The sequence below is a fragment of the Gavia stellata genome, chromosome 1 (assembly GCF_030936135.1).
Source record: "Gavia stellata isolate bGavSte3 chromosome 1, bGavSte3.hap2, whole genome shotgun sequence".
Taxonomy (NCBI): Eukaryota; Metazoa; Chordata; class Aves; order Gaviiformes; family Gaviidae; genus Gavia; species Gavia stellata.
The window spans coordinates 67,272,851-67,298,095 of NC_082594.1; the positions used below are offsets into that span (position 1 = coordinate 67,272,851).

At 42.3% G+C, this 25,245-nt stretch overlaps 1 protein-coding gene across 1 annotated transcript in view; it reads right to left on the bottom strand.

Annotated features, from left to right (window-relative positions):
• Positions 1-2,240: 2,240 nt before the first annotated feature.
• The window catches only part of GAS6 (growth arrest specific 6), a 43,305-nt gene continuing 20,300 nt past the window's right edge, over positions 2,241-25,245 (bottom strand). The window contains exons 5-15 of the mRNA XM_059833752.1: positions 22,948-23,070; positions 21,672-21,791; positions 19,687-19,812; positions 18,450-18,571; positions 17,565-17,683; positions 16,979-17,168; positions 11,405-11,569; positions 9,695-9,863; positions 7,296-7,468; positions 6,266-6,494; positions 2,241-2,798 (exon numbers count right to left, since the gene is read on the bottom strand). Of these exons, the coding sequence (XP_059689735.1) occupies positions 2,647-2,798; positions 6,266-6,494; positions 7,296-7,468; positions 9,695-9,863; positions 11,405-11,569; positions 16,979-17,168; positions 17,565-17,683; positions 18,450-18,571; positions 19,687-19,812; positions 21,672-21,791; positions 22,948-23,070 (1,688 nt within the window). The 3' untranslated portion in view covers positions 2,241-2,646. The remainder of the gene's footprint in view (positions 2,799-6,265; positions 6,495-7,295; positions 7,469-9,694; positions 9,864-11,404; positions 11,570-16,978; positions 17,169-17,564; positions 17,684-18,449; positions 18,572-19,686; positions 19,813-21,671; positions 21,792-22,947; positions 23,071-25,245) is intronic.

Here is a 25,245-nt window from a genome sequence, read left to right on the forward strand (position 1 = left end):
GAGTTGAGCACCTAGACTGCTAGTAGAACAAAAATTAAATCAGTATTTCTCTTGGGTCGAAGCACAGTGTGAGGAGGAATAAAGGAATGCTTATCACTTTTTTCCTCTTTTCAATGGTGTATAGAAGCAGCTGCCTCTTCCTCCAGCATGGTACTGCTGTAGGGTATTAAAAACAATCCAGCTTGACACAAAAGACACCCATTTTCTGTAATTCTCCAGACTTACTAACTGGCTTTCTCTTCTAAACCACGTTTTGGGTTTGGGGGCGTTGTGGTCTATGCAAAGTATCTTTGCATACGTGCAGACATATGCACAGTCCGGGAGAAATTTTTGCTCTGAATTAGGTTGGTTTAGAAAATGGAATTATAGTCTTTTTCTGCATAATATTAAGTCTGAAACTGCAGTGTACCACACTGCACCACAGGATTCACGTTTCCAGGATCCAAAATAATTCTGGCCTCATAAACAGTACCACTTACATTAACACAAAGGTCAGACATGTTTGTGATTCCTTTATGCCACATGGTAGTTTTTTGGGCACTACCACAGAAATTATACAAAAATGCCAGACATAAGAGTATTTTGCTAACATGCTTCCTTTGAAAAGAACAAAGTAAAACAGGGTTTGTTTCATCTACTTGGTTTAAAAAATAGTAGGTGTCTTCCAAGTTTGTACTGTTTTCATTAGAGCTACTCCAAGTTAAAATGATGGGAGAAGTATTTTGGTAAAGTATTTTTGGGCTAAAACAACCATGAAGAACACACAGAAAATAAAACACTGCAGTGTGGAAGTGCTATTAACCACAGTATCTTCAGGATTCCCGGCTCTCACTGGAGATACTAAACTAATGTTTCTTGGGTTCTCCATCATATCACAAGTTGATCCAGAGTCATCAACTCTAACAGAAAGCATTCTCGGGAATAACGTGGTTTCCCTCGCTCAGTAAAAAAGCAAAAACATAGAACTACTGGTTTTTTCTATCCATGCACACTCTGCCAGTAAGTTATTACTGTCTAGTGAGCAACTATCCTTTCACACTTGCATCTGGACACACCTGAGTGTTAAAGAGTCTTTTGACAGGTCCTTCTGCAAGTGTAAATGAGTAGGCTGGTTGAAAGCGATAAAGCTCTGGTCTTTTCTGCCCTACTGCATTACTGCTGACTAATTTGGTCATGATATGGAGCTATGATGTCATGCTGTCTAATGGCTAAGAGAGTACCTTCCTCTTCTCTGCTAAATAAAGCAGGGATTCTCACCAGCAAGTATGTTTGGGATAGTCTTCCCCATCTTCCATCCTTTCTCTGGGACAGTTGTATCTCCACAACTTGGTCACAGATGTCGCATGTGTGGACTATTAGGCTAATCTGTCATCTCCATATTTGACTAGGCAAAACATGACGTAGAATGACCAGGAACAATTTATAGAAAACCTTGTAGTGTTAGACATTTTCCATGTTAACCTTCTGAAGCATAGGGTAATCTTAGCCACCCAGTATTCGGATTTCCACCGCAGCATATACCTATCTTTCTCAGTTCATCAATCTGATGCAAGACAAGGACCAAATAAAGCAAGATTCAAATGCCTCAAAGCAGGCTGGGCAAAGCCCACCCCAACTTCACAAGGACAGCTTAAAAGCTGAATGCACTTTATGGCTCTACAACCTCTCCCAAGTAAACCCTCATGCACATTCTCACCACACTGCAATTCAGCCTGGCTAACTCACAGTCTCAAGCCTCTCTGCTCCCACTAGGCTCACAGTGAATGAGCCAACCTAAAAATTAAGCAGCCAAAATATGTCACTGCCAGATAATATTCCCCAATTCTTGACACCTCATCATTTGCTTCAGCGGTTATTGACACAAAAGCCATATGGCTTTCAACTTGCTGAGTCTTTTCTTCTAATTGTTTCCTGCTGACCCAATTTTGTTTTCCGTTTTCTGTTGACGAAGAGTTTTTCTAAAGGTCACAACTGAGTCTTCAATCTATGGTACCAGAAAAAGAAACTCCAGCAATAAGAATAGCAGCAACCATTTGCTCTCCAGCCCAGAAGGTATATAATACTGGCATAAGCACTTAAAAACTCCCACCTCCAAACAAAAAAATCAAACCAACCAAACAAAAAACTCCCCACTAGGGTAATCTCCACATCAGGCATAGCCTGAGTCAGTATCTCCAAACAACAAAATACAGAATAATCTCAGTACAGATAAATTAAAAACTTGTATGTAAATATTTTATTCTCTTGTATTTTGCAAATCAGAAAGCAGTGTTTGGTAATAAAAAATAATACAGAATTATTATTTTTCTTCCAGTCCACACTCATATATTACCAGGTTTTCCACATTACAGATAAAACTGTCTCTTACAGTCTAAACATAACATTCACTTTAGGTATATTCTGTACTTTTGGCTTATTTAATATTAGTCTTCTGAACTATTTACAAATATATTACAACCTTTAAACCTCAAAGCAAAGGAGTATTTCAATAATCAATCTGACATAAGGATCAGTAGCTCCTACGTAACTTCAGTGTTTAAGAGAAACTATACACGCAGTGCGGTAGGTCGGAATAATTTATATCTTTAAAAAAAAAGAAAAGCATTGAAAGTTTCTGAATATAAAACTTTCGCATTGCAGTGGTACCTACTGACCTGCCTCGACTGGAGGACAGGAATGTGAGGTGATGTCGCTGTGCTTGTAGAGAGCCTCGTCTAAGTCCAGTGCCTTGTTGCTCAGCTTGATGGTCATGCAGCCGTGGTAGGACGCGGTGACGGGAGTGGAAGTCACAGGAACGTCTGTGTGAAAGGGGAGACAAACACCTCTGATGGCTGGTTTTGAACAAATACCTGCCCTACCTATGCTCAGATGAGCATCACTTCAATGAATTCAAACTCTCCTCTTCTCCATTCTGGGATTTCTACCTCCCGCCCACCCCTCTCACCAGAAGGCAAGAACACAATCCCAGATGTGGGGAAAACGCCATCTGCTCTTGTGCACAAAAGCTCTCCTCCCAGGCGGAACCCTTCCTCAGCTGTTCTGTATCTCTGCAGGGCCTCCAGTACCAATGAAATTATGTGCTGCACAGCAGCCAGGCTTCACTCCAACTGCACTCTGTGTTCATGCTGCTTTCCATCTCGACATTTCCCCCCCGCCATCTCTGGACCCTCTACTTTGTCTTTAGTGGAGTTCTTATATCTTCCTCTAATGTTCTCCTTCTCTCTCTTCAAAATATCTGCCAAAAGATTATAGGAAGAACTTCATGACAGGAACGCTCCTCCTGTATGCAGCCTCTACTACTTGCTGCACTCATCTTTACTGGTCTCTGATTATGCATAAGGAGGTTGCTGGCATTCATCAGAAAGGTGCTGGAATACATCAGTTGAGTTGGTAAGACTGATGAGACTAACTTTTTCTATGGAGATCCACTGGTGTCATACTTTTGATCAGTCTACCACAGGCAGAAAACAAACAGCAAGGAAGAAGACACTAAGTACAATCCAACAGACTAGAGAAAATTAGTCAATCTTATTACTAACTTCTGTAACATCATATACAAACTGACCTTAAATAAACAAAACCCCCCACATGTAACAAAATAACAACATGAAAATTTACGTGAACTGTGTCCTCTACCCTTCACCCAAAGGTTATTAGTTCATTTACAACCCAAAGCCGACCCAATCAAGCTGGCTGTGCAATGCAAAGCAATGAATGTCTCAAAGATTATTTAACTTCACAGTGATGCAAGTAGCTAAGTAAACCCCTTATCTTTACACTGAAGCAAGGACAACTTGAACAATAGGTTCTCTTGTTGACCTGAGATTATGTGCAATTCAAATGGTTCTGCCTGGAGACACGCAGGGCCAAATTTGAAGCTGATGTGATTAAACACAGCTCAGACTGAGGACAGATTCTGCGACTGAGTGAGAGAAAGAATATTTGTGTGGGATCTGTAAGCCACAAAGAGATACTATAAATTTTTCAGCTTCCTGGCTGATAAGTACCATTGCTCGGTAGTTGCTTAAACTAATAATTTTAGCTATTTCCTATTCCTCCCCATTTACCAAATTTTATCTGTGAAGTCTGCTTAAGAGAAGGGGGCATCTGTGTTGTAGTACCTTATGTGAATGTATACTAAGTTTTGACTCAGAAGAAGTTGACAATGTTGACTTAACAGCTTGAACACTCGTCTAAGGAATCATGCAGATTGCGCAACAGAGCTGACTGAAAGACAGTGTGGGCTTTGAGATGGATTTATAAAATACTACCAAAAATAATTTTTAAAAAAATTTCTTTGTGTTTTAATTGCAAATCAGGTCAAATAATATTTAATTTTCTGTTATGACGAGAAATGGATCTGTCTGAAATGTGGTCCTGTAAAGACTCAGAAGCCTTGTTTAAAGGCTCCTTCACCTGGTGGTATACACATTGCCTGGAAAAACGCCTATGCATTATATAAATTACATAATTTAGGATTAGCCAGAACTGAAAATACCATAGAAAAGGTAGTAAATGCCTATATGTTCCCTCTTATCTCTTGAAACTCTAAATAATATTTCTGTGAATACTGTGAAGCTGTACTTAGGATGGGACATACTACATATTTTGACTCAGATTTCTTTCTTTAATTGTGGCAAATGGAATAAAGACATTAAGTGTGACCACTATACTTTGTTTTTTCCACAGGGTATGGAAGCAGGGAAAAACCAAACCCAACATAATGTTTCCAAAATCTGAATGAGCCAAACTCACTTAGATCTGACTTATATCTGACTATTTGGTGTAGTTATTTAACCCCGAGTGATGAATCTAACCAAAGTGCTGAAATGTTTATTTGTTTGGCAAATGACAAGGTTTCTCAATGCAAGCACTGGGTTCCTTTCAATGGCAAAAGCAGACCACCGGCAGAAACTCCCATTGCTGAGCAGAACAGATCAAAGAAAAGCAGCTAAACCTACAGAAGCCAGCTGGGTCTAAACAGCCATGGCTATGACAGCTGACACTTAGTTCTGGCTAATTAAAAACTGTGCTTCACCCAGCATGGTTAGCCTAAGCGAAACACAGAGAACTTGGGACAGCAACAGAATGGCATTGTTTTCTGAGCTGTGAAAGTCTCTGCCGTGCATTTGAGAGCTACTCAAAAGGAAGCAGGTGACCTCTCTTGCTTGTGCAATGGCCAGCTTGGACAATTCAACCCCACATTTGGGGATTCAGCCTTGTTCCTGCCAGTGTGTGAGCATCCCAGAGTGTGTGGCCTCCCCTTCTTAGGTGCGATGAGGAGCCATTTACATCATTGGCATAAATACTCTGTAAACTCTTGTTGACGGTGGGAACAGTCACACCATACATCCTGGCACACATGGCACCTCAGCCATCCTCTTCCACCCTGATGGCTTCAGCAGCTACCAAGAGGCCAACATTGCTGCCCCTCCCTTGCTTGGGCAAGTAAGGGCAAGATTTTGCTTAGCTGCTGGCAATAAAGTAGGATGTACTGCTGTGCATCAGAGACATAAGTGTTTCCTTCACTGCATTCCTCAGCAGCAGGGACTGAAAAACCAGTTCAGCCAGAACAAGAAACAAACCCCCAAACTTGGCCAAAATTCATGACTCAGATGAAAGTTTGATCTTTCAGGATCAGAATAGAGGAGCAAACTGACCTCCCACAAGAAGCCCTGTTGTTGTTGAAAAGCCAGCAAAACCATAAATGGTGGTAGCCCCTTGGCTGTGCCCTAAGTATCCTCTGCTGGGAGGCAATCTGTTAATTGTGTAGCGTTGTGATCAGTTCAAAGAGAACATCAGCCAGGAAGAATCACCACACCGGACTTCCCAAGCTTCAGTCAAAACAATGTGAGGCCCTGGTACTCTCCTCAAGGAGTGGTCACACATGTTCATTACATTAATGAAGCACTGCAGGAGCCTGTGGTCCAGCTCCTATAGATTTTATCAGCTTTAGGATAAAGACCCTGCTTAACAGCTATCCTTCAGATAAATCATTCCTATCACTGACCAAGCAAAACCTCCTCTTTCTATTTTTGCCTCCAGCTGTCCTCAGAAGGACACAATCATTCCAGAAAAAAAAATAATTATTAAGCACACCCTCACATCTGTTAAGATCACATGCCTGCATTGCAGACAAAGCCTGCTCAAGCAGAAACAGAGAAGGAGGCTCCCAGCTTGAATGAATGGAGACAGTCTTCCTGACTGCCAGCTCAGCAAGGTGAGTTGGGAGTCTGTAGTCCATGCTACAAAACTGGATGCTCACCTGGCAATCCTCCCACGTATGTCTTCACCGTTGACTGCAAAGAGCTCTCCAAGAAGGACAGACTGTCCTCTAACTCAGAGATGCTTAGTTCACTCTCTCCCGCTATCCCATCTACCCTCAGGGATAAGTGATCTTTCTTGAGGAGGATGTCCACAGAGTGTTCCTTCTTATCACAGAGATTTATTGCCAGTCTGGACACAACTGTGTTCTCCAAGGCCACGATGATAAACTGGACAGCAGGGGAAAGAAGAAAAAAGAAGCAGTGAGCAGAAATACACCTACCCACGCTTATCCAAGACCAGGATGACCCCACTGTGGCCTTGTTTACAAAGATTTTGCAGAGCCACCAGAGAATTAGATCGTGTTCTGAGCTCATTTGCATAGATGAAAAAACAATGAACCAGTGGGACTAATTGTTAGTCGTTACCAGTGTCTTCTCAGAGAGAATTCTTAGTGGATCTTACAGAGATTGTTATATTGCACTGGAACCAAATAGACTAGAGCTGCTGTACTATAAATGAAAAGTTGCCTTGTGGATTTTAGTGAAATCATTCCTGATTTACACTGACATAATGCCAGAATCCAGCCCTTTATTATGAATACCATTAAATCAGTTGCTTCAGCACTCCATCATAACTGGCCTTTCACAGCACCTGGAGTGACACCTAAGCCTGTCTCTTCACTATCTCGGGACTATTACTGATGAGGTCCAGAGAGTTGAAATTATTTTCTTATGGCATTAAATAGCTTCTTTGCCAGAAAAATACAACAAAATATGCCTGCATTCAAGAGACCAGTTCCATCTTTTACCTAGATGACATTTGCAAAGAGCTCCTTAGTAGTGTCTGACACATATCCATAAGAGGCAGAACTTTGGTGTCAGCCAAGCACCTCAGTCTCAGACCTTGTTTTGAACTGGTGGGTGCAAATAAGCAGGCAGGCAGCAAACATGACAACCGTTTTTGAGAATGACTTTCAGTGCCCAGGAAATAGCAAGGAATCTTCTCTAGAAAAATGCTTAAGTCTATACCTGTTGTTTCAGTTTCTTTGTGGAGTGATAGTCAACCAGAGATAGTGATAAAGGGACAGATGCTTCTTCTGTAACCAGAGCAAACAGCACGCCAGTATCTGTCGCTGGTTGAATTGCAGCATTTACTTCTATTTCCCAACTTCTCTTGGTGTCATTTCCAGAAGAAGGTTGCACTACAGAGAAAGAAACACATAGCATGACAAACACAGAACTAACAGGTCAAATGGGTAGGCTGTGCAATTTCTGCCTGGAGAATAGGATAGATGGATGAACATATAGAGGGACTGCCACATTTCTTTTACTCAAAAAAAAAAAAAATTTCCAAAGCACCTGAACATAAAATCAGAGAAAAAAATGGCATCAGTTTCCTCTTGTTACCTTCTGTATTCTGCTGCCTTTCAGAATGTCAAAGGACAAGATTAAGCTTTTTTTATCACAAAGAGAGAATCAAATTCCCATTCAAAGAACTGCTGCAAGATAGGGCACCCAATTTTTGCACCGTTCTTCACTGTCCAAAGATCATTGAGGAATCCAAGTCCAATTCTGACATACAGTAAACATTTCTATGAAAGCCTGCATCAAACTGAAAAAGCATACTACACTGATCACCTACCTCATCCCTTCCTGATCACCAACCTCTCAGAAGCATGGAATGTTTTATCTCACCTGCTGAACTCTGAATTAAACTCTCTGGCATCTTTCTTACTGACGCAGTGCCCTTGTAATTGAAAAGGTGATGTTGGCTACAAAGAAAGATTTCAAGACTGTTTCTGCAACCTCCCTACATAGTAGTATTAGCTATGCTGGTTCACCACAGCTTGAAATACAATAAATAAGTTCTTTATAAAGTTTACCTTTACAAAGCCAAAAAAAAAAAAGGAGGATTATTATTTGTAGAAAAAAGAATATAAAAATGCAGGTGCTGAGGACTCATCTCTCCTGAGTCCTGTCATCTGCACTTCAGATGCCGCATTGTCTCTACTTTGCTGCTTTTGAACCCATGTGGTAAACGAGATGACAGACAGCTGATACTCCCTAATTTACAGGGTCACAGCAGAAAAATCCACATAATGATGCACAGAAGGCTTCTGCAGAGGAGGAATTGCACACAAAGCTAAAATAGATGGTTGGCATTTGTATAGGTTTAAAAATACTGGCAGTTGATCGCATGTGTAAACAAACAGAATAATCCAGAATAAAGAAAAAGTGGCTTTCTGAGTGCTAAATTAGTATGGCCAAGTTCAGTTTGAAACTTGTCATTACTGAATCTAGGCCAATTTCATTCAGCTTGTATCAGGGATACGCTTAGTGTGTTTGTCCCAAGTGTAACGAATACCACACAATGATTAAAAATGAATCCAATCTTAGACATTTTGCTACAGACAGTATTGATTTTCTGTCCGTCATAAATTCAAGATATAGCACCATGGCCTGCAGCTCTCCCTTATTTAGCAGAAAACAGTGGATTGTGCTGGAACCACCTATGCTGCTGACAGAGGGATGAGAAGCCCCTAATGCTGGGGATGAGCTGGACAGCCTGGATGCAAAATGCATTACTCGAGCTACACAGAGAGAACCTAATCCGTCCTGGTGTGCTGGTTTTGGCTGGGGTAGAGTTAATTTTCTTCATAGTAGCTAGTATGGGGCTGTGTTTTGGATTTGTGCTGGAAACAGTGTTGATGAAGCAGGGATGTTTTAGTTACCACTGAGCAGTGCTTACACAGTGTCAAGGCCCTTTCTGCTTCTCACACCGCCCCACCAGTGAGTGGGCTGGGGGTGCACAAGAAGTTGGGAGGGGACACAGCCGGGACAGCTGACCCCAACTGACCAAAGGGATATTCCATACCATATGACATCATGCTCAGCATATAAAGCTGGGGGAAGAAGAAGGAAGGGGGGACATTTGGAGTAACGGCGTTTGTCTTCCCAAGTAACCGTTACGTGTGATGGAGCCCTGCTTTCCTGGAGAGGGCTGAACACCTGCCTGCCGATGGGAAGTGGTGAATGAATTCCTTGTTTTGCTTTGCTTGCCTGCGTGGCTTTTGCTTTACCTATTAAACTGTCTTTATCTCAACCCATGAGCTTTCTCACTTTTACTCTTCCGATTCTCTCCCCCACCCCACCTGGGGGGAGTGAGCGAGCGGCTGGGTGGTGCTTAGTTGCCGGCTGGGACTAAACCACAACACCTGGTCGTATTCGTACTGGCTCTAACCATCATACATAGGCCTTCCTTCGCTATGAATCACAAGTTTAGCTATTCCCTCTGCATCCACAGCTGAGTCTTTTCTGCATTGATCAACACTGAGTCTGGCATACATTTAAGTTTTAAACTGTTTATTAATCAAGTATGGTTAATGGCAGGACAACAGGTCAGAAATAAAAAAAAATAAAGTACTTACTGTAAGTAAGATTAAACATGGCAAAACCTCGGCCAGGATAGAAAGACCCTCGTCCTGCTACAGAAAAGCACTGCATCTTTTCATTCATCTTTATGGTCTCTTGGATAGTGGTGTCCTCCCCATTCAGCCAGTTCCACGCCCGCATGCAACCATCCAGCCGAGGGTTTATCTAGGAAGATAAAGCAGTATCTCACACCTCAAATGACTATTCAGTGATTTTGGGTGCAGAGGAATCCTGAGTTATATTACGATATCAAATAGGGGAAATCATTTTGACATGTTATGAACATGCAAACCAGTTGGCAGCAACCCCAATCCCACAACCCCAAGCAAATAAGTGGTCTGTATTCCCCAGGAAACTCACCTGAGTTCAGCTTGTCTCCACAGGACAGAAGGGCACTAGCTAATGCAGGTGCTGATTTGGTTGTATTGATTCTGTTAGCTGCTTCTACACGCTGCACATCATTAGTACAATTTACTTCAAAAGCTCTGTAGCCAAAGCTTTGTAACTCCTGTAATTCTGCATTGCAAATGCTGGAGGCTAACTTGAAGTTAAAAAAAAAAAATCCTTTGTGTCATTGCAAACAGCCTTCATGACACACAAGATGTTGCACCTGATCATGGTATAAGTTGTTGGGTTCTGGCTTAAGGGAGGGGTGCCTGAGCCACAAGGCAAGCACCCCACTCTGTACACACCTCATTCCTTCCAGCTTCTAGTTATGTTATCCCATACCAAATGTCAGCATTAAAATGGTAGACAGTATTGAAAGAGAACGCTCCTTGCAAAGCATCTAAATCAGCACCATTATGCCCAATTAACTGAAGCAGAGAGAGAATGAAGTGTCTGAGCCAAGATAAAAACCTCAGGAGTTTTTGGCTCTCAATCCTATATTCAGACCACACCCCGAGCTTAATGTTTCAGACAAGCAGTGGCCCTGAATGGCTTCTTGTGAGGAACAGGAGCCTTCCTCAGGTGCTGCACTCCCAGTTACAGAGCCACAAGCTTGTCACCTCGTTTAGAAATAAAGAGATGCCAATTTGGGTTTCAAGGTGCCAACTCTGTGTGTGGTGGACATTCAGAACAGCCTGAGCAGCAGCTATTTCAGAAACACAGCAATCATCCAATCTCACCCAAGGAGTGCCTTAACTTTTATTCATATTCCCTGTCTACTTGAATTAGGAGGAAACAAAGAAAAATAAGCTTCTGTTTTTCCTTGGGTCTTGCTAAACTGAAACAGCAAACGCAAACAGCAAAACTGTGATACAATATACATGAAGCACAAACTTCAGTCACAAGACAAAAAGTGCCCACAGCGTTGTTTCCAGACGTAGTGGGCACAATGGCACCTTCACACAGTGGTGTGCCCACTGACCCACCAGCGCCACTCATGATCTCCAAACCAGCACGATCACCATTAATTCTCAAGGCTTTGCCATGCGCTCCAGTTTTGCTGTGTCCTAATTCTGCAGGCCAAGGGCGGGATGTATCTCACCCAAACTTACCAATCAAAAAATCAGGAGTCTCACCTTTGCTACTGGCTTAGGCTCCCTCTATAGTCAATGGAGAGAAAGCTGTATCCAGAGGTGATTATTCCACCTGTGTCAGGGCAGGCTGAACTGCTCTCAAGAAGGACCTACATTACCCCAAGAGAAGATGAAATCAAGCCCTTCAGGCATGCAAAACAACATAAGCAATCGTGCTATACTTACCGGTAGAATAAGGTCCTTTGTTTTGAAAGGAATGCCTCCTACTGTCAAATTCAGCTGATACAGTCCTTTGTCTAGAGTAAACAGATCCCCTGAGACAGCTATTTTCATAACTGCATCCCTGTTGACCTTTATAACCAAACTTCTTTCGAGTTCTTCAACAGAGATCTGAAAAAGTAAAATTGCAAACAGAATAATTCAGTATAAAAAGAACTTAATATCTGCAGCCTCAACTAAAGGACAGACACCACTAGCGAAACCCCCAAAATGGAGAAATATTTTCTGTCCCCAAGCCTCTTCGTCTACCTTTTAAGTTACATTCCACCTTGATATGTAAATCTTCGCTCTAGACAGCAACCTGGGGTTGCCCTAATGGCGAAGTCAGCCCAGCTACTTCAAAACAGCTATGCAAAAATATGAGTGGATTAACTACATGACATTTGTAGGTTGCTTTATGCAAAATGTAAATGCAGTAATGAGTTATTAATGAGAAACTTCTTATTGCAACTGCATGTGAAAGGAAAAGCTGGAAAGACAGATAAGATGTCTTTTATTAGGCCAGTGGAAGACAAAGCAGAAGCCTTCCAGCCACATTAAGTCTAGTCTTTGAATACTGACCCCTGAAAAAAGAACAATAGAAGATGTAATACTTGAGATGGTAATAAAAATGTGTAATAGGCAATAATTTGTCTCTCAAAAGGTATCTGCAAGTTTTACCTCCATGTCTCCGAAGAGCTACTTCTAGGAAGATTCTATCACCACCAAAATTTCAAGAAAATTTCAGAATTTTAATTATAACCAGGCTGCACAGAGAAGCACTATAAAGCAGCCAGCTCTGCGGAGGGAGACGAGGAGGTGAAGCACAAAGTTAACGCGTAGCAGGCTGCTGAACAGCAGCATGGATTCTGTGCCTTGGGACCGGGGTCCTGCTACTGATGGGGTGTTCTGTGGCTGTAGCGGAATACAACCCCTTTCTTCCTGCAGAGAAGGAGGAAGGAGCGCACCTCCTCTACTTCATTATCTTCAACACAGCACTCCTTCTTCCCACTCCATGACAGATACCCCACCTACCCACTCTTCATCCATATGGCTTTGTTCCCTGGGACACCCAGATGCTGCCTCCATCAGTGACCTACTGTATAGAACCAAATATCTATTTCAGCGGCTGTTTAGACTTGGTCTTCCCTCTCCCTGCTAGTAGGCCAGGTCATGAGCATCTATCTCTTTGCCTTTTGTGAGTAGCTGCCCCAAAATTGCTTCCATCAGCCATGCCGACCTCTCTCTCTGTGGCTGTAATGTAAAGGATGACAAGGTTGAGCAGGTTTATTCCTGGACACTCCCTTGGGATTGCAGTCTTTGGTAATGGAGATTAAGTGAATTTGACAGTTGAAAAGATTACCCACATAATATCAAACTTTTTTCTTCTCCTGTGGATTCCAGTACAGTCTCTTTTATATTGCTAAAACACTGTTTACACCTGGTGTGTTGCTCCGTGCTGTATCCTACAGGACATGAATTTACTTGTCTGAAGCTTGCTTGTTTAAAGTGGCATCTACACCTCCTCACTGCGTTCCATGGAGACACATAAGCCAGTCTCAAACAGGCTTTTTTGGGCATTGGCAGGCTGTAAAGTCCACTCAGTGGGTGGGAACATAAGCCCACAGGTCCTGGCAGCCACAGGCCAACTGGCTTAGCTACACTGGCTATCTAGCTAAAACTCACTCGGATGCCTCTACTCGGCATGGCAGTCACTGCTGCCCTAATGCACTGGGGTTCAGAGCGCCGCAAGGACCATCTCCCTGCTTCTAGCACAGATCACAGGCAGCCATGGAGAAAACGGGAACAGGGAAAAGCTGGCTGCAGCAATGCCCCTACTGTGCTTCCTCAGTGAAGAAATCCTGCAACTTGCAGGGCCACCAAAATTCAGGGCCTTCTAGAATTTTATTAGATTGTATAGTAAGTAATAACATATACATTTGAAAAAATTAGTCTGAATTCTTAGCTGCTTCTGATCATTAATATAAACAAACCCAAATCAGTGGAAACTTCCATAAGAGAAGGGGTTAATCCCTGTGGAAGCTCTTAACAAATTCCAGTTTAGGAAATTACATTCTGCCTACTTCACGCGCTGCCCTCTGGCAGTTTCAGCTGTGGTTCTTTATATTCAAAGCTTAATTGCTGGTGCACCACCATCACCTACGAATCAAAAGGGGAAGCATTTTGGTAGTTAGCAGACTGTTCTAATTCCCTCCTTGCAACTAGCTGCTGCCTGCCATAGTGTGCTTGGGGACGATCAGGCAGGCAATTCTCGTAGCTAAGGGTTCCCATACAGCTAACCATAAGGACAGTCAGCTTTGTCTTTTGGATTCATGCCCTGGATAACTCATAGCGCAGAGCCAGCCTGTCTGCTCTTTGCTGAGAAGCAAGTGGACAGCACTGAAAAGGGACGTGACTATAGGCAGCCACAGGGTTAAAGCCAAATATGAATCTGCTTGCAATTGCTTAACCTTCAGTTCTGACATTTAACAGTGCAGGTAGGTTATTATTTTTGTTAACTGTACTAAACTAAAACATTGAAAATAAGACAAAATGATGACTTTTTTTGGAAGTGCAAAACAAACAGAAAGCAAGTGGGTTCTCTACTGTCATCAGTTCATACATGCCATTGCATCCAGCTGAATTGCACACAAATAACTACATTAGAAGTTTTTCCTGAGGCTTGCTTGTTTGTGTTTTCAATGCTGGGAATGATCATTTAAAAATAGATTAGGAGGGATCAACATCAGAGAAAATACCTAGGTAGAAATATTGGCCTGAAGTTTTGAAAATGCCTTCATATTTCCATAAAAGTATGCAATTTTTGCTCAAGAGACCAAAGGACATAAACTGCTGGTGCTTTTTCTCATGTTTTGCTTTAAATAGCCATTGTGAAAATTACTATTTTCTCACAACCCCTATAAAGTTCCCACCAGGATCCAAACTCCACTGTTCTAGGTCTAGCCAAAACTAAGGGCTTGATCCTGTGCACACTGAAGTCCAGAGCAAAGCTCCCAAACTGCATTTGAGTCGGGACTGTAACCTCTGAAGGTTGTTGGGGTTATGCTTCACAGAGGTGAGGTTGAAAAGTACACACAAGTCCATAAGTAAAATGAAATGTGTGGCTACATGTTTTATAAAAGGAGACAGGTAAAAGGAATAACTCCTCTTCAACAGGATTTCCCAAATTAAAAACCATGCCGGACAGCGGAAAAAGGAGAAATGAGGGAGGGGGTAAAACGGAAGAACAGATTTATAGTTGTGTTGCTCAGCCATATAGATTAAATGGCATTTAGAGACCAGGGTGACACTGGATGTTAAGCAGAAGAGAACAAAGTACCTGTAGGGTGACGGCAAGGGATAAGAAAATAGAGCAGAGAAAGGAGAAATCAACAGCACCCCAGCAACACAAGCAGCATCCCAAGTCTCAGAGGTGAGTCAACCATGAAGTCAAGAGACTAAAGGCTCCTTCCTCCTGCTGCTGTTCATCAGTGGGTAAATCCTTCTGTCTTTGGCCGGTATCAGGCACAGCATTAACAGTTTCAGTTTGGGAGACAGTCACCAGAGCTATGGCCATCAACCTGCTCCAGGCAAGCACTCCTGTGCCAGCACTGCATGATGCTCTCTCCTCCGCTCATGCCACAGTATGTCTCTGGCAGCTGCCAGGCCCTGCTCAGCCCATGCACAGGGCAGCGCTGCTGGCTGCAGGGGCACCTCTGCCCCCCTTTGGCATGGGTCCTGTTCACCTGCACTGCACAGCACCCACAGCTCGGTCTGCAGTGTCCCAAAAAGTCTTGGGGATGTGTTTCCAGGGGATTTATACAACCTCTAAAAAAACGCACAAAGAGTGCATTGCTGCAGCAACCCAATGAGGCAATTTCTTGGTTATGATGGTACCTGGGGACAAGAGCCCTGACACTGATGACTGGCAGGAGACCAATAATTCTTGCCTAAAAATGATGCTTTTATCATACTGTCTTCTCTCCCTGCAGAAAGCAAGCACAGCCTTTGTTTACTCTGTAATTCCTATGTATTTGAGCACTTTTGTATTACTTGAAGAAAGAAAATACATTTCAGATATTTCCCCCAAAACTAACATGGGAAAGTTTGTAATTACTTCATAATGAGGTCTGGTACTTAACAAGTATGTTACGCTCCCATGTTAAATGGTTTAGCTCAGTAATGACTGCTTTTTGTGACTCCCAATTCACCCCAGTGGCATCAACTCTGCTTTTAACATTTTCCGTCACCATCCTCCCTATGCAGGCAACTACAATTGCCGTATTTCGAGTTAGCAGAACAAATCTTACAACAAATTTAGTAAGAACTGGCTTGAGGCTATTCCTACCTGTAAGGATACAGCATGTCATTCATTTTATCTACAGCTTTGCTGAACCTCTACAGCTCTCCATTTGGAATCTAAAATTGTTTCATTGACAGTAAAGGAACTGAATTAAACATCACCTCATCTGCTGGAAACATTACCAAATGTCAGTAGTTGACAGTGAATGCACTCAAGGACTTCTTTATTTATTCACTAGAAACAAAATTTTTCCCACCTTGCTTTTTTCTTTAATGTATAATTCTGAATTTTTAATACTAAAATATTTAAAACAGAAAATTATTCACAGTTACCAGTATCTGTATTTGTCTCATATGCGAGTTAGCTGAGAACCTCCCACCACTCCCCAAGAGATACACCAACTTAAAAGTCAAAAGACTTAATTAAGTGAGAAAAAAATGAAAGCAGAGAAAAAAGCAGAAGTGAGAAGGCATATATAAACTGCTCTTCTACTGTAGATCATATTACAGGATGCTTTTCATGATTCTGTCACAAATGGTAACACCCATGATGCTTCCAGAATCACCAGGAGATGTTCAGCGAGAATGTCAAGAACATGAATCTTTACAAACTCCAAGACGCAGTGCATCGTCTTTTGAGATTGCTGGGATTGTGTTACTAGTAAACAGAGAGGTTCTAATAGACCCCAATATCCTTACAAGGGAAATGGTCTATTTTGTATATAAAGAAGCTTGAAGACTTTAAAAAAAGGATACTGTAGCATAAGAGATTTGTCAAGGGCTCAGACAATCTGAGCCCTGTGGCTAAACAAACAAACAGATGAATAAACAAAAGCAACCACACACACGCCATACACCAAACACCCTTGGAAACTTCTTTAAGAGAACAGCTACAGAGTTCCTTCCCTCTTACTCCCTTCCAACCCTCACCCAGCGGGCATCTTCTCGAACTGATGTGAAGTCAGCTTAGCACTGCTGCATCTCAAAGGCACTGTGTCTGCTCTGGTTGTGCAAATTAGTGATGCAGCCTAGTTTACAGTGGATATAAAGTATAATTCAACTTGTTAGGAAAAATATCCCTTTCTCACCTTAGAATGTATAATGTACTGGCATGCATTGAATGGCTGGATAGGTTGGAAAAGCATCTTCTCGAGAATACACGAAGTCTAGCTGCACTTGACAGAGCCCATCAGGAACAAGCCAAGAAAGGGTAAGATCTCAGCAGTGGTCTGGACTCACCGTTTGCCACATGCCATGGTTGATAAGCGGTCCGCTGCTGGTCACGCGGCCTATTCCGTTGTATTTCAGCTGCAGCTCTAGCCGTCCTTTGCGCAAAGCCAAGACTACCCATGTGCTGTCTTGATGGCCTCCAGCAAAGAAAAGGATACCTTCAGGATCAAAGGTTCTAAAGTCGAACTCAGCCACAAGTCTGACCGCACAGGTGCCAAGAAATAAATTAGTTATGCAGAGTTCAAAAACCACAGAGTACTTTCCATACAGATAGCATCAGTTCTAACAGTTATAAAGCTCCGTTAAAACATACTAGCTTTTAATGCACTCCTGAAAGACTTAAGCTGTGAAGACGGATTTTAAAATAGCATCAAAATAAAGAACACATTACTGTACTTCAGTAATTATCCTAGGGGCTCTGCGGTCAAGGGTGCCTTTCTCAATTAGTGGTTTGGATAATGTTTCGCCTTACAGGACTTCATAATCCAAACAAATAAGGATGATCATAGGAATAATTGTTATTGTAACAACTTAACTCCATTGCATGCATTAAAGCTGGACAGTGCATTTGACCGTCATTCTAAATTGTCCTCACCTCGTTGGTTGTTTCCTTTTGAAGCGCAGCCTAATAACAGGAGTGCCGCTGAACATCCTCCCCAGGTACAAGGATTTAATACTTTTTCCAACAGCAAAAGGCACACATGGTATTATGTTCTATAATCAAAACACATTTTTGAGTGCTTATTCTCCTCACGCAGCAGAAAGAGAATCAGAGCATATGCCTCCTTTTCTCATGTAGTTGCTATACATATAGCAGGCTAGGGCACTTTAATGTTTACACTCTCAAAATAAAGTTGTTTTGGTACTGAGAACATTTCCTCCTTCCTTCCCTCCTCCCTCCTTATCCGCCTCAGAGGGATGTTTTCCTGTTGCAAAAAATCATACACATAAGGTACAGCTTAAGGTTTTCTACTGCAACGTCGTGCCTGCAACAAAAGATATGCTAAGAACTTGCTGTTGGCTGGGTTCCGCAGAGGCAGCCTGTGCCACTGAAGCCCACCTACCTCAAATGCCTGGAGGACGAAAGCGTCAAGTGCAAGTGCTGGTCCGTAACTTACACCATATGCCCTGAGACCTTTGCACCATCCTACTGGGTCTAACTCGGAAAAGCTTGTGCAGCCAGAGGTAACTCCTAGCCAAACAGAGGGCTGGCAGGGCTATCACTGGCATGCTCTTTTTGGAATGGGGACAGGAGGGGCATGAGAAGAGAAACTCTGAATTAACTTCCTCCCAAAAAGGCTAATGAGACCCTTCTTTTCAGGAGAGCTACTGTCCCCAGCTCACGTGGCCTTGCCAATGTGATTCCCTCCTGCTGCTCACTCAGCTCAAATGGCTTTGGTCCAAAGCTTCATCAGTTATTCTTAATTGCAATGTAAAATACAGGTCTGTTCTGCAGTTACTGCAATGAAGACTAACATACCTCACATGTATTCATGTCCCGGGAAAGTTTTACTCCCCCTCTGCCATCGCAATGACAGGTATAACTCCCTGGCGAGTTGACACAGGTCTGTTCACAGAGCTTTTCTTCACATTCATTTATATCTACACAAAATCAGCAAAGAAGAGAGGAGAAAACAGCAATTGAGTTTGTTTAAACATGAATCATCTGAGGGGAAAAAAGTTAACAGTGCTGTTTTGTAGCACCTTTCATTTGAGCATACCCAAGTGATCCATAGACAGTACTTACCCTATGCCACATCTTTACAGGAGAGAAGAGTTAGAATTAGCATCTGCACAAATCTATTTTCACAGACAGATTCCAGCTGCCCAAAGATACACAGCAAGTCAGTGGGAAGGCTGGAAGCAGAGCTCAACTCCTTGTCTGCTGGTTCAGAGCCCTGGGCTTTAACTTCTAGACAAGACTTCCTCCCTTCAGGCCCCTTCTGCTACGCCTGTGCTGACTGGCTCCTGCTCCTTCAACTCACGTTCAACTCAGGGACTGCTTGCTTCATTGCTACTCAGCAGCCGGATCCTCAACAGACAAGTAAAAGCTGAGTTTCTCATTCATTATTTTTTCTTCAGCTTGTTTTTATCCGCTTCGCAAACAAATGCAGGAAAACAAATTGTGATGGCCCACAGGGATCTCTTCAGGCACAGATAAATACTTAGAGCCCAGTAGGGCTGGCTGCCGTGTGATTCAGGTCATTACATTAACTTAGACAAAAGGCAGGAAACAATGCTAGTTTTGGAATACTTTCAAAACTTACTCCGTTGAGAAAGCTTGCAGGCAGTGTAGCCAGCAGAACTGTGCATGGTTCCAATGCATATTAAGCTCCTAGTTCAGGGTAATACCACAAGACAGGTTTTGAAAGAACAACAGCTACTGCTCTGTAACTTTTCTTGTCCTACAAAGAGAGACAGCAACATGCACAGATGCTTCTGAGCTTCCACCAGATCTTGTACTTGCCATAAATTCAAGAAATCTCAGTACTCTGGTTTGTACAGCTTAATTCAAGTCATCAAAGATGACTTCAAACTCAATGAATTCAAAGATGACAGCAAACCGCAAACTCACAACTCGGGAAAGGGAACAGAAGTCCAGTGTGTAAGAAAGATCAAAAAAAAGCTCTTACTGAAGCCTGAAATTAAATTTCTATTTTTTTAATAGCTTTAAATCATGTAATAAATACTAACATGATGTTATTTCATGAGCTTACCCTGACAGGTCTTTCTCACATCATCGTACTTGTATCCTGCATCACAAAGACATTCATATGAGCTTATTAAGTTTTTACAATGAGCTTCTCCACAGATGTCTGCTGATGCTGTGCATTCATCTATGTCTGGAAAACAAGCAATTAAACAACATGACTTCAGATGAGTATAATTACTTCACTGTTCACACACTGGAGTGGGGTCAGGGTCAAGAGATCCCTCTATGGTTTTGGTAACCGAAAAAACAATATCTTTAAGAATCTACTGTTAGGGTTAGCTAGCTGTAAGAAGTGACTTCAGGCTTTCAAAACCAGTTGTTGTTTCTTTCTTGAAGCCATCAACCACTATTGGAAAAGACAATGCAAAGTGAGCCAGGCGAAAAACTGTGAAACAAAACAGTTCCCACAAAACCAAGAAGTCCCACTCCATTCAGGGGGCTGAAACTGCAGGTTAAAAAGCAGCAAGCAGGAACTGCGGAACAGCAGTATGAATTTTACCAAAACACAGAAGGAACATGCAGCCTGTGGAGCATCACAATTTCTGTTCTCCTTCCTCAGACAGGGAAACAATAATTTTTCATGCGTTCACAAAACTAAGATCTAAATCTGCTGATCTGTAGTGGTAAAGGGGAATTGAGGCAGCCCAATTTGTCAAAAAGAACAAGTCATGTTTGAGAGATGTTGTGGGGTTTCAACACGAAGGCAGGCAGTGGACTGGAACTGGAAGTCCATTAAAACAAACAAGTGTTTTTCTAATATGTTAACTAATACCCGGCAAAATCCTGGTGCTGACAAAGCATTTGCAGTATACTGAGAGTTTAATACTTACTTTTGCTTTCTAGTACATGTTAAGACTACAACTGCATGTTGCACTTTGTGATTTTCCACATACGAGTGAACTGGCCTATGCTTATATGCTATGTTGACAGTGCTCTGATAGACAGTACTAGCGTATTATACAAATATACATAAATTACGAAAACGAATGTAATTCTGAGCCCACTCGCCGTCCACTGTCCATGCCAACTGACACCAGAAGACAATTCAAAAGGGAGGTTGGCTCTTCTAAGCGGCTGTTCCCATTAGAAAGGGATACCATGTGATCTATACCGTTATTTCTTTAAACAGTGGAAGTGACACAGAAATAAAATCCTGCTCTTTGTCTTTTTGCTGGTAGCATTAATATGTTGTTCAGATCAGGTATGCAAACTGTTCAAAAGTATGTCATCTCATCCATCTGTAAGAGGTATATACACAGACTTGCCGTTTTTTTCCTGAGATACACGTTAACTTTAACAGCCACCTGTGATCATTAATGAGTCTGTGTCTCAGCATGCAGTTTCTTAACACTTTGAAAATCTCAGTTGCTTAAGTTTTGGTTATGTAAAGTCATTCCACAGTTTCAATCAGATACTTCAGATCCTCGCTTTCTGCCCTCAGCTACTGTGTAAAACAGTTGCCAATCTTCACTAGGGCCCTTCTACAGCTATTAATATTCAGTTGCAGGGAATTTACCCATCTGTATCTATCTGAATTCATTAGCTGCTGCACATACCCAACTTAAGAAAAATAATTTGAATAAGAAACATACGAAAGAAAAACAAACAGCTCATATACTAGGACACCATGAGACTGGAAAGAACCGCAACAACACATCAGGCCAGCCCTCCCTCCTCTCAATGTCAGGCTATGAGGACTGATCAGCTAAACCAATTTAGCACAATCCAAGCCACAAATCCTCTGTGAATCATGCCTGTGTTAGGATATTGGAGAGTAGCACGGTGCAACCGCTGACCAACCCAGGCATGTAGTGCTGGCTGGGGCACCCAGTACAACCCCAGCAGAGTGCAGCTAACAGGAGCTACCAGCAAGTCTCCGCTGGGCTAGGGAGTAGACCAGGGCTGCTCAGTGCAACCCAGCTCTCCGAAATACAGTCACAAGTCACTAAGCATCCGCTGAAGCAAACTGAGAGGCCCAGCAAAGCTTACCTTCACACGTTTTGCTGTCTTTAAGAGCATAACCACTGTAACATGAGCAACGGTAGCTGCCTAGCTTGTTGAGACAGAGCTGGTTACAGCCGCCGTTCTGTGCTCTGCATTCATCAATATCTACATCAAAAGAAAGTGTTACAGTCAGCTTTTCACCTCTGTAAATAATCTGGAGGGTGAGAGTGGGGTAAGTGTTGGGAAGGAGAAAGACCAAACAAGAAACACTATTACAGCTGCAACACAATGATTACAAAAAGCACAAAGATTTCATTCAAACACTTCAAGTACATTAGCTCAAGTTCATTTAGTAAAAAAAAAAAAGACTGAGTATCTCCTTCACAGCTCTGAGAATGCAGAAGAGTATCTTTAGTCACTGTGCAGGTGAAGAAGTTTGTTTGCAGAAGCAAACTGATTATAACTAATGTATTTCATATCATAACTAACTTTTAAAATTATACTATGACCAGTAAGTTCAGGATGAAAGCTTTAAATAAAACAAGAACAATATATCCTTACTACTGCAGAACTCATGAGAACACAAAAAAGTTTTAAGTTCACAGCTATTGAGCACTGTGAGCTAAATAGTGCTGCACTGAAGTTAGCAGCAAAAGCCTATTAAATTCGATGTGCCCTACCTGCTCGTTATGTCCTGCTTGTCTATGGGACTCTAGAGTTAGCTGATGGGTAGAACAGCACATTTCATGGTGTTTTACAGGAAAAAGAGGGGGTATGCTTCAGACCGTTCAGTTGCTGAGCTCTCAAAGCTGACTGCATACCTACCATACAACTGTCTCAAATGCTTAAATAAGCTGTTTGTGAGTGACTCTATAAGTGATCAGAGTCAGACCCCAACTGCCTGCTGAAAGTCACTGTTCCCATTGCAGGGGTGCTAGAAAGGAAGATGGGGCAAATTCTCAGGCTCTGCAGTCTGTGGTCTGTTACATCGGGGTTAGCAGCAACTGTTGAGGCAGTTCTGCTTGAAAAGCCACTACAACTCTTTCTGCTGCCCCTTTCAGAGGGGTGGGACAGAAAGTTGGAGTGTAACTTCTTAGATTAGCTTGCCAAGCCCAAGCTGAGATCCATTAAAGGCATATAAAAAATGTTGATGTGACAGAGTTATATGATTCACAGAAGGGTAAAAACACGAGCACTGTATAATCCAGGTTCAATTCTGTGACTTTTGAATTATGCAGCACAGTATCAGCGACCGTTTGAGAACGTAGCAAAACCCAATACATCTTTGTTACACATATAAAAGATAATGAAACCCAATTACCTTTTTCACATGTTTTTCCCTGCCAGCCACGCTTGCATTCACAATAGAAGTCCCCCTTGAGATCTTCACATTTGACAGTGCCCTCTTTGTGACAAGGATCGGGAGAACACTGGTTTGGCAAATCTGATTTATATAAGGAATAAAAAAACCAAAACAAAACAGAACAATACAGTTGAAGTCACTGAAAACCAGGTGTTTCACTCTCGTTAAAAGTCAAGAAGCTTAAAGAGTAATGGGGAATCACTATCAGAAATACTCACACCTGGCAAAACTGGAAGCTAATTCTTAGTGCTCACATGCTGAACAAGCTGTGCCAGGAATTCTGCAGAGGACATGCAGTGGAATTCATTTCATTGCAAAAGGGAGTGAGCTACCACCCCTCTATCTGAAGGGCACGTCCTGAAAGAAACAGCTCAAAGTAGCTCATTTTTAAGAAAGTTAATTCTACACTCCCTAGTTTTGGAGAAAACAGAAAGCAGACAGCAACTAAGCCTTCCAGGAAGGATGGGTACTCTTTTCAATTACTTTTGGTAGTTCAACTGAGGATCTCACCAGGGTTGATAGATTTGTTTGTATCTGAAATTTTTGTCACAGCTGTTCAACTTAGGCTTTTCTATTATGTAGAATGAGAATAAAAAAGAAATAACCATAAGTTAACAGCATAAGAATCACAAACCACTAATCCAGTGTACAGACAGCACAATGTTCCTAAAGGGCCAACAGAGAGTGAAGTCTGCTACTGATTTTTCAGCCAAGTTCCAATAGTTGGCAATGGATGTTCTCCATAGGATCGTAGCAAAAGAGTAGTGACCATACTTTGAGGAGGGGAACAAGTATCAAACTATCACAGAACTGCTCAATGAATGGAAGTCACCTGTCCAAATTCACCTACTCACCTATCTGCAAAACACTCAGGGACAGTGTTTGCAGAGATAGCTGAAGGGAGGATCAGAGAATACCCTTGTCTCCACAAAAAATGAACTGGTAGTTATCATGTAGTACTAACCTGTTACACAGGTGTTCTAGATCAGTGATCTTCAAAAATCATAAATGTATTAACCGTTTCCACTACCTTAACCAGAAGGAGCAGCACAGAAGCTCATTCTGTAGACTGAAAAGCTCACCTAGTCAGAGGGCCCTTCTGTTTACATATCCCCTCCCAGCAGTGGGGTTCAGGAGAGACAGGGCACTTCTGTGGACCTTCTACACTTGGGTGAACTTCAGTCACCGTCCAGTCTGCCATGGATGCCACCTGCTACAGAGAACATTTGAACCTGACCAGAGTCATGGCAAACCTGAATGAATGTATGTTCACAATGGGACTGACCTACACTACAACAGTTAAGCAGTCAGTCCCAGTGTCCTCTGTGCTAACCAGCACATGGAATGCATTGGAAAAGGAAGTCCTATGACATGAAGGCATGATGTCCAAGCTTCTCTTCTGATGAATGTATCTGGCAGTTTCTTATGCCTGACCAGTATGCCAGACTGGGGGTGGCAAAGCTGCAAAGCAATGATTCTACTCAATCCTTTTGGTGCGTGATATAGAACTGTTGGCAGGTGCTGCAGCCAGCAGTCTTTAGAGGAAGAATTACTATCTTAACAATGCCTTCTGCAATCCTACAATCTTGGCAACACATCCTTACTACTCAGCAGAAACCCAGTTCAGTCCAGACAAAAGGACGAGCTTACAAAAAGTGGACCAGACAGGTACATTTAGATCACCTGATTAGCAACAGACCTCTGAAGACCAAGTTTGGTCTGTGATACTAGATTTGCAGTGCAAAAAGTGCTCAGTGGGTACACGTTAAGTGAGCAGCAGCAGCAAAGACCCCTTTTCATACACTGGTTCTGCTGAGACCAATGTTCAGACCAACATCCAGTTCAGACCCTTCACGATATTCTGAAACATGACTTGTGAATCGATGGGCATAAGCGGTGGCAGGGAGGCATGTAGGGAGAGGAACTGCTTGTAGCCCCATCAGGCTTCTCAAATTGAGAGAAGTGAAGAATTGGATTAACTCCTACTTTTGTCAGGATTATACTGCTTCTACATTTGTCTTCTTAACTTTCTCTGTGTGACCCTGAAAGTCACCTTCATAACAGGCTGCTTTGAAAAAACTTTAACATTTCTGTGAGTGCAGGCAGAAGCAACTCCCTTTGATGTCTTATAAAGCACTGAACAGCATTTTTGTTTGCACTGACTGCCTTAGATTTGAATCTCAGTAACTACAGACTGGTCGAGGTTGGCCGGCACCTCTGGTGGTTGTCTGGCCACTGAGAGCCAGTTGCCCAGGA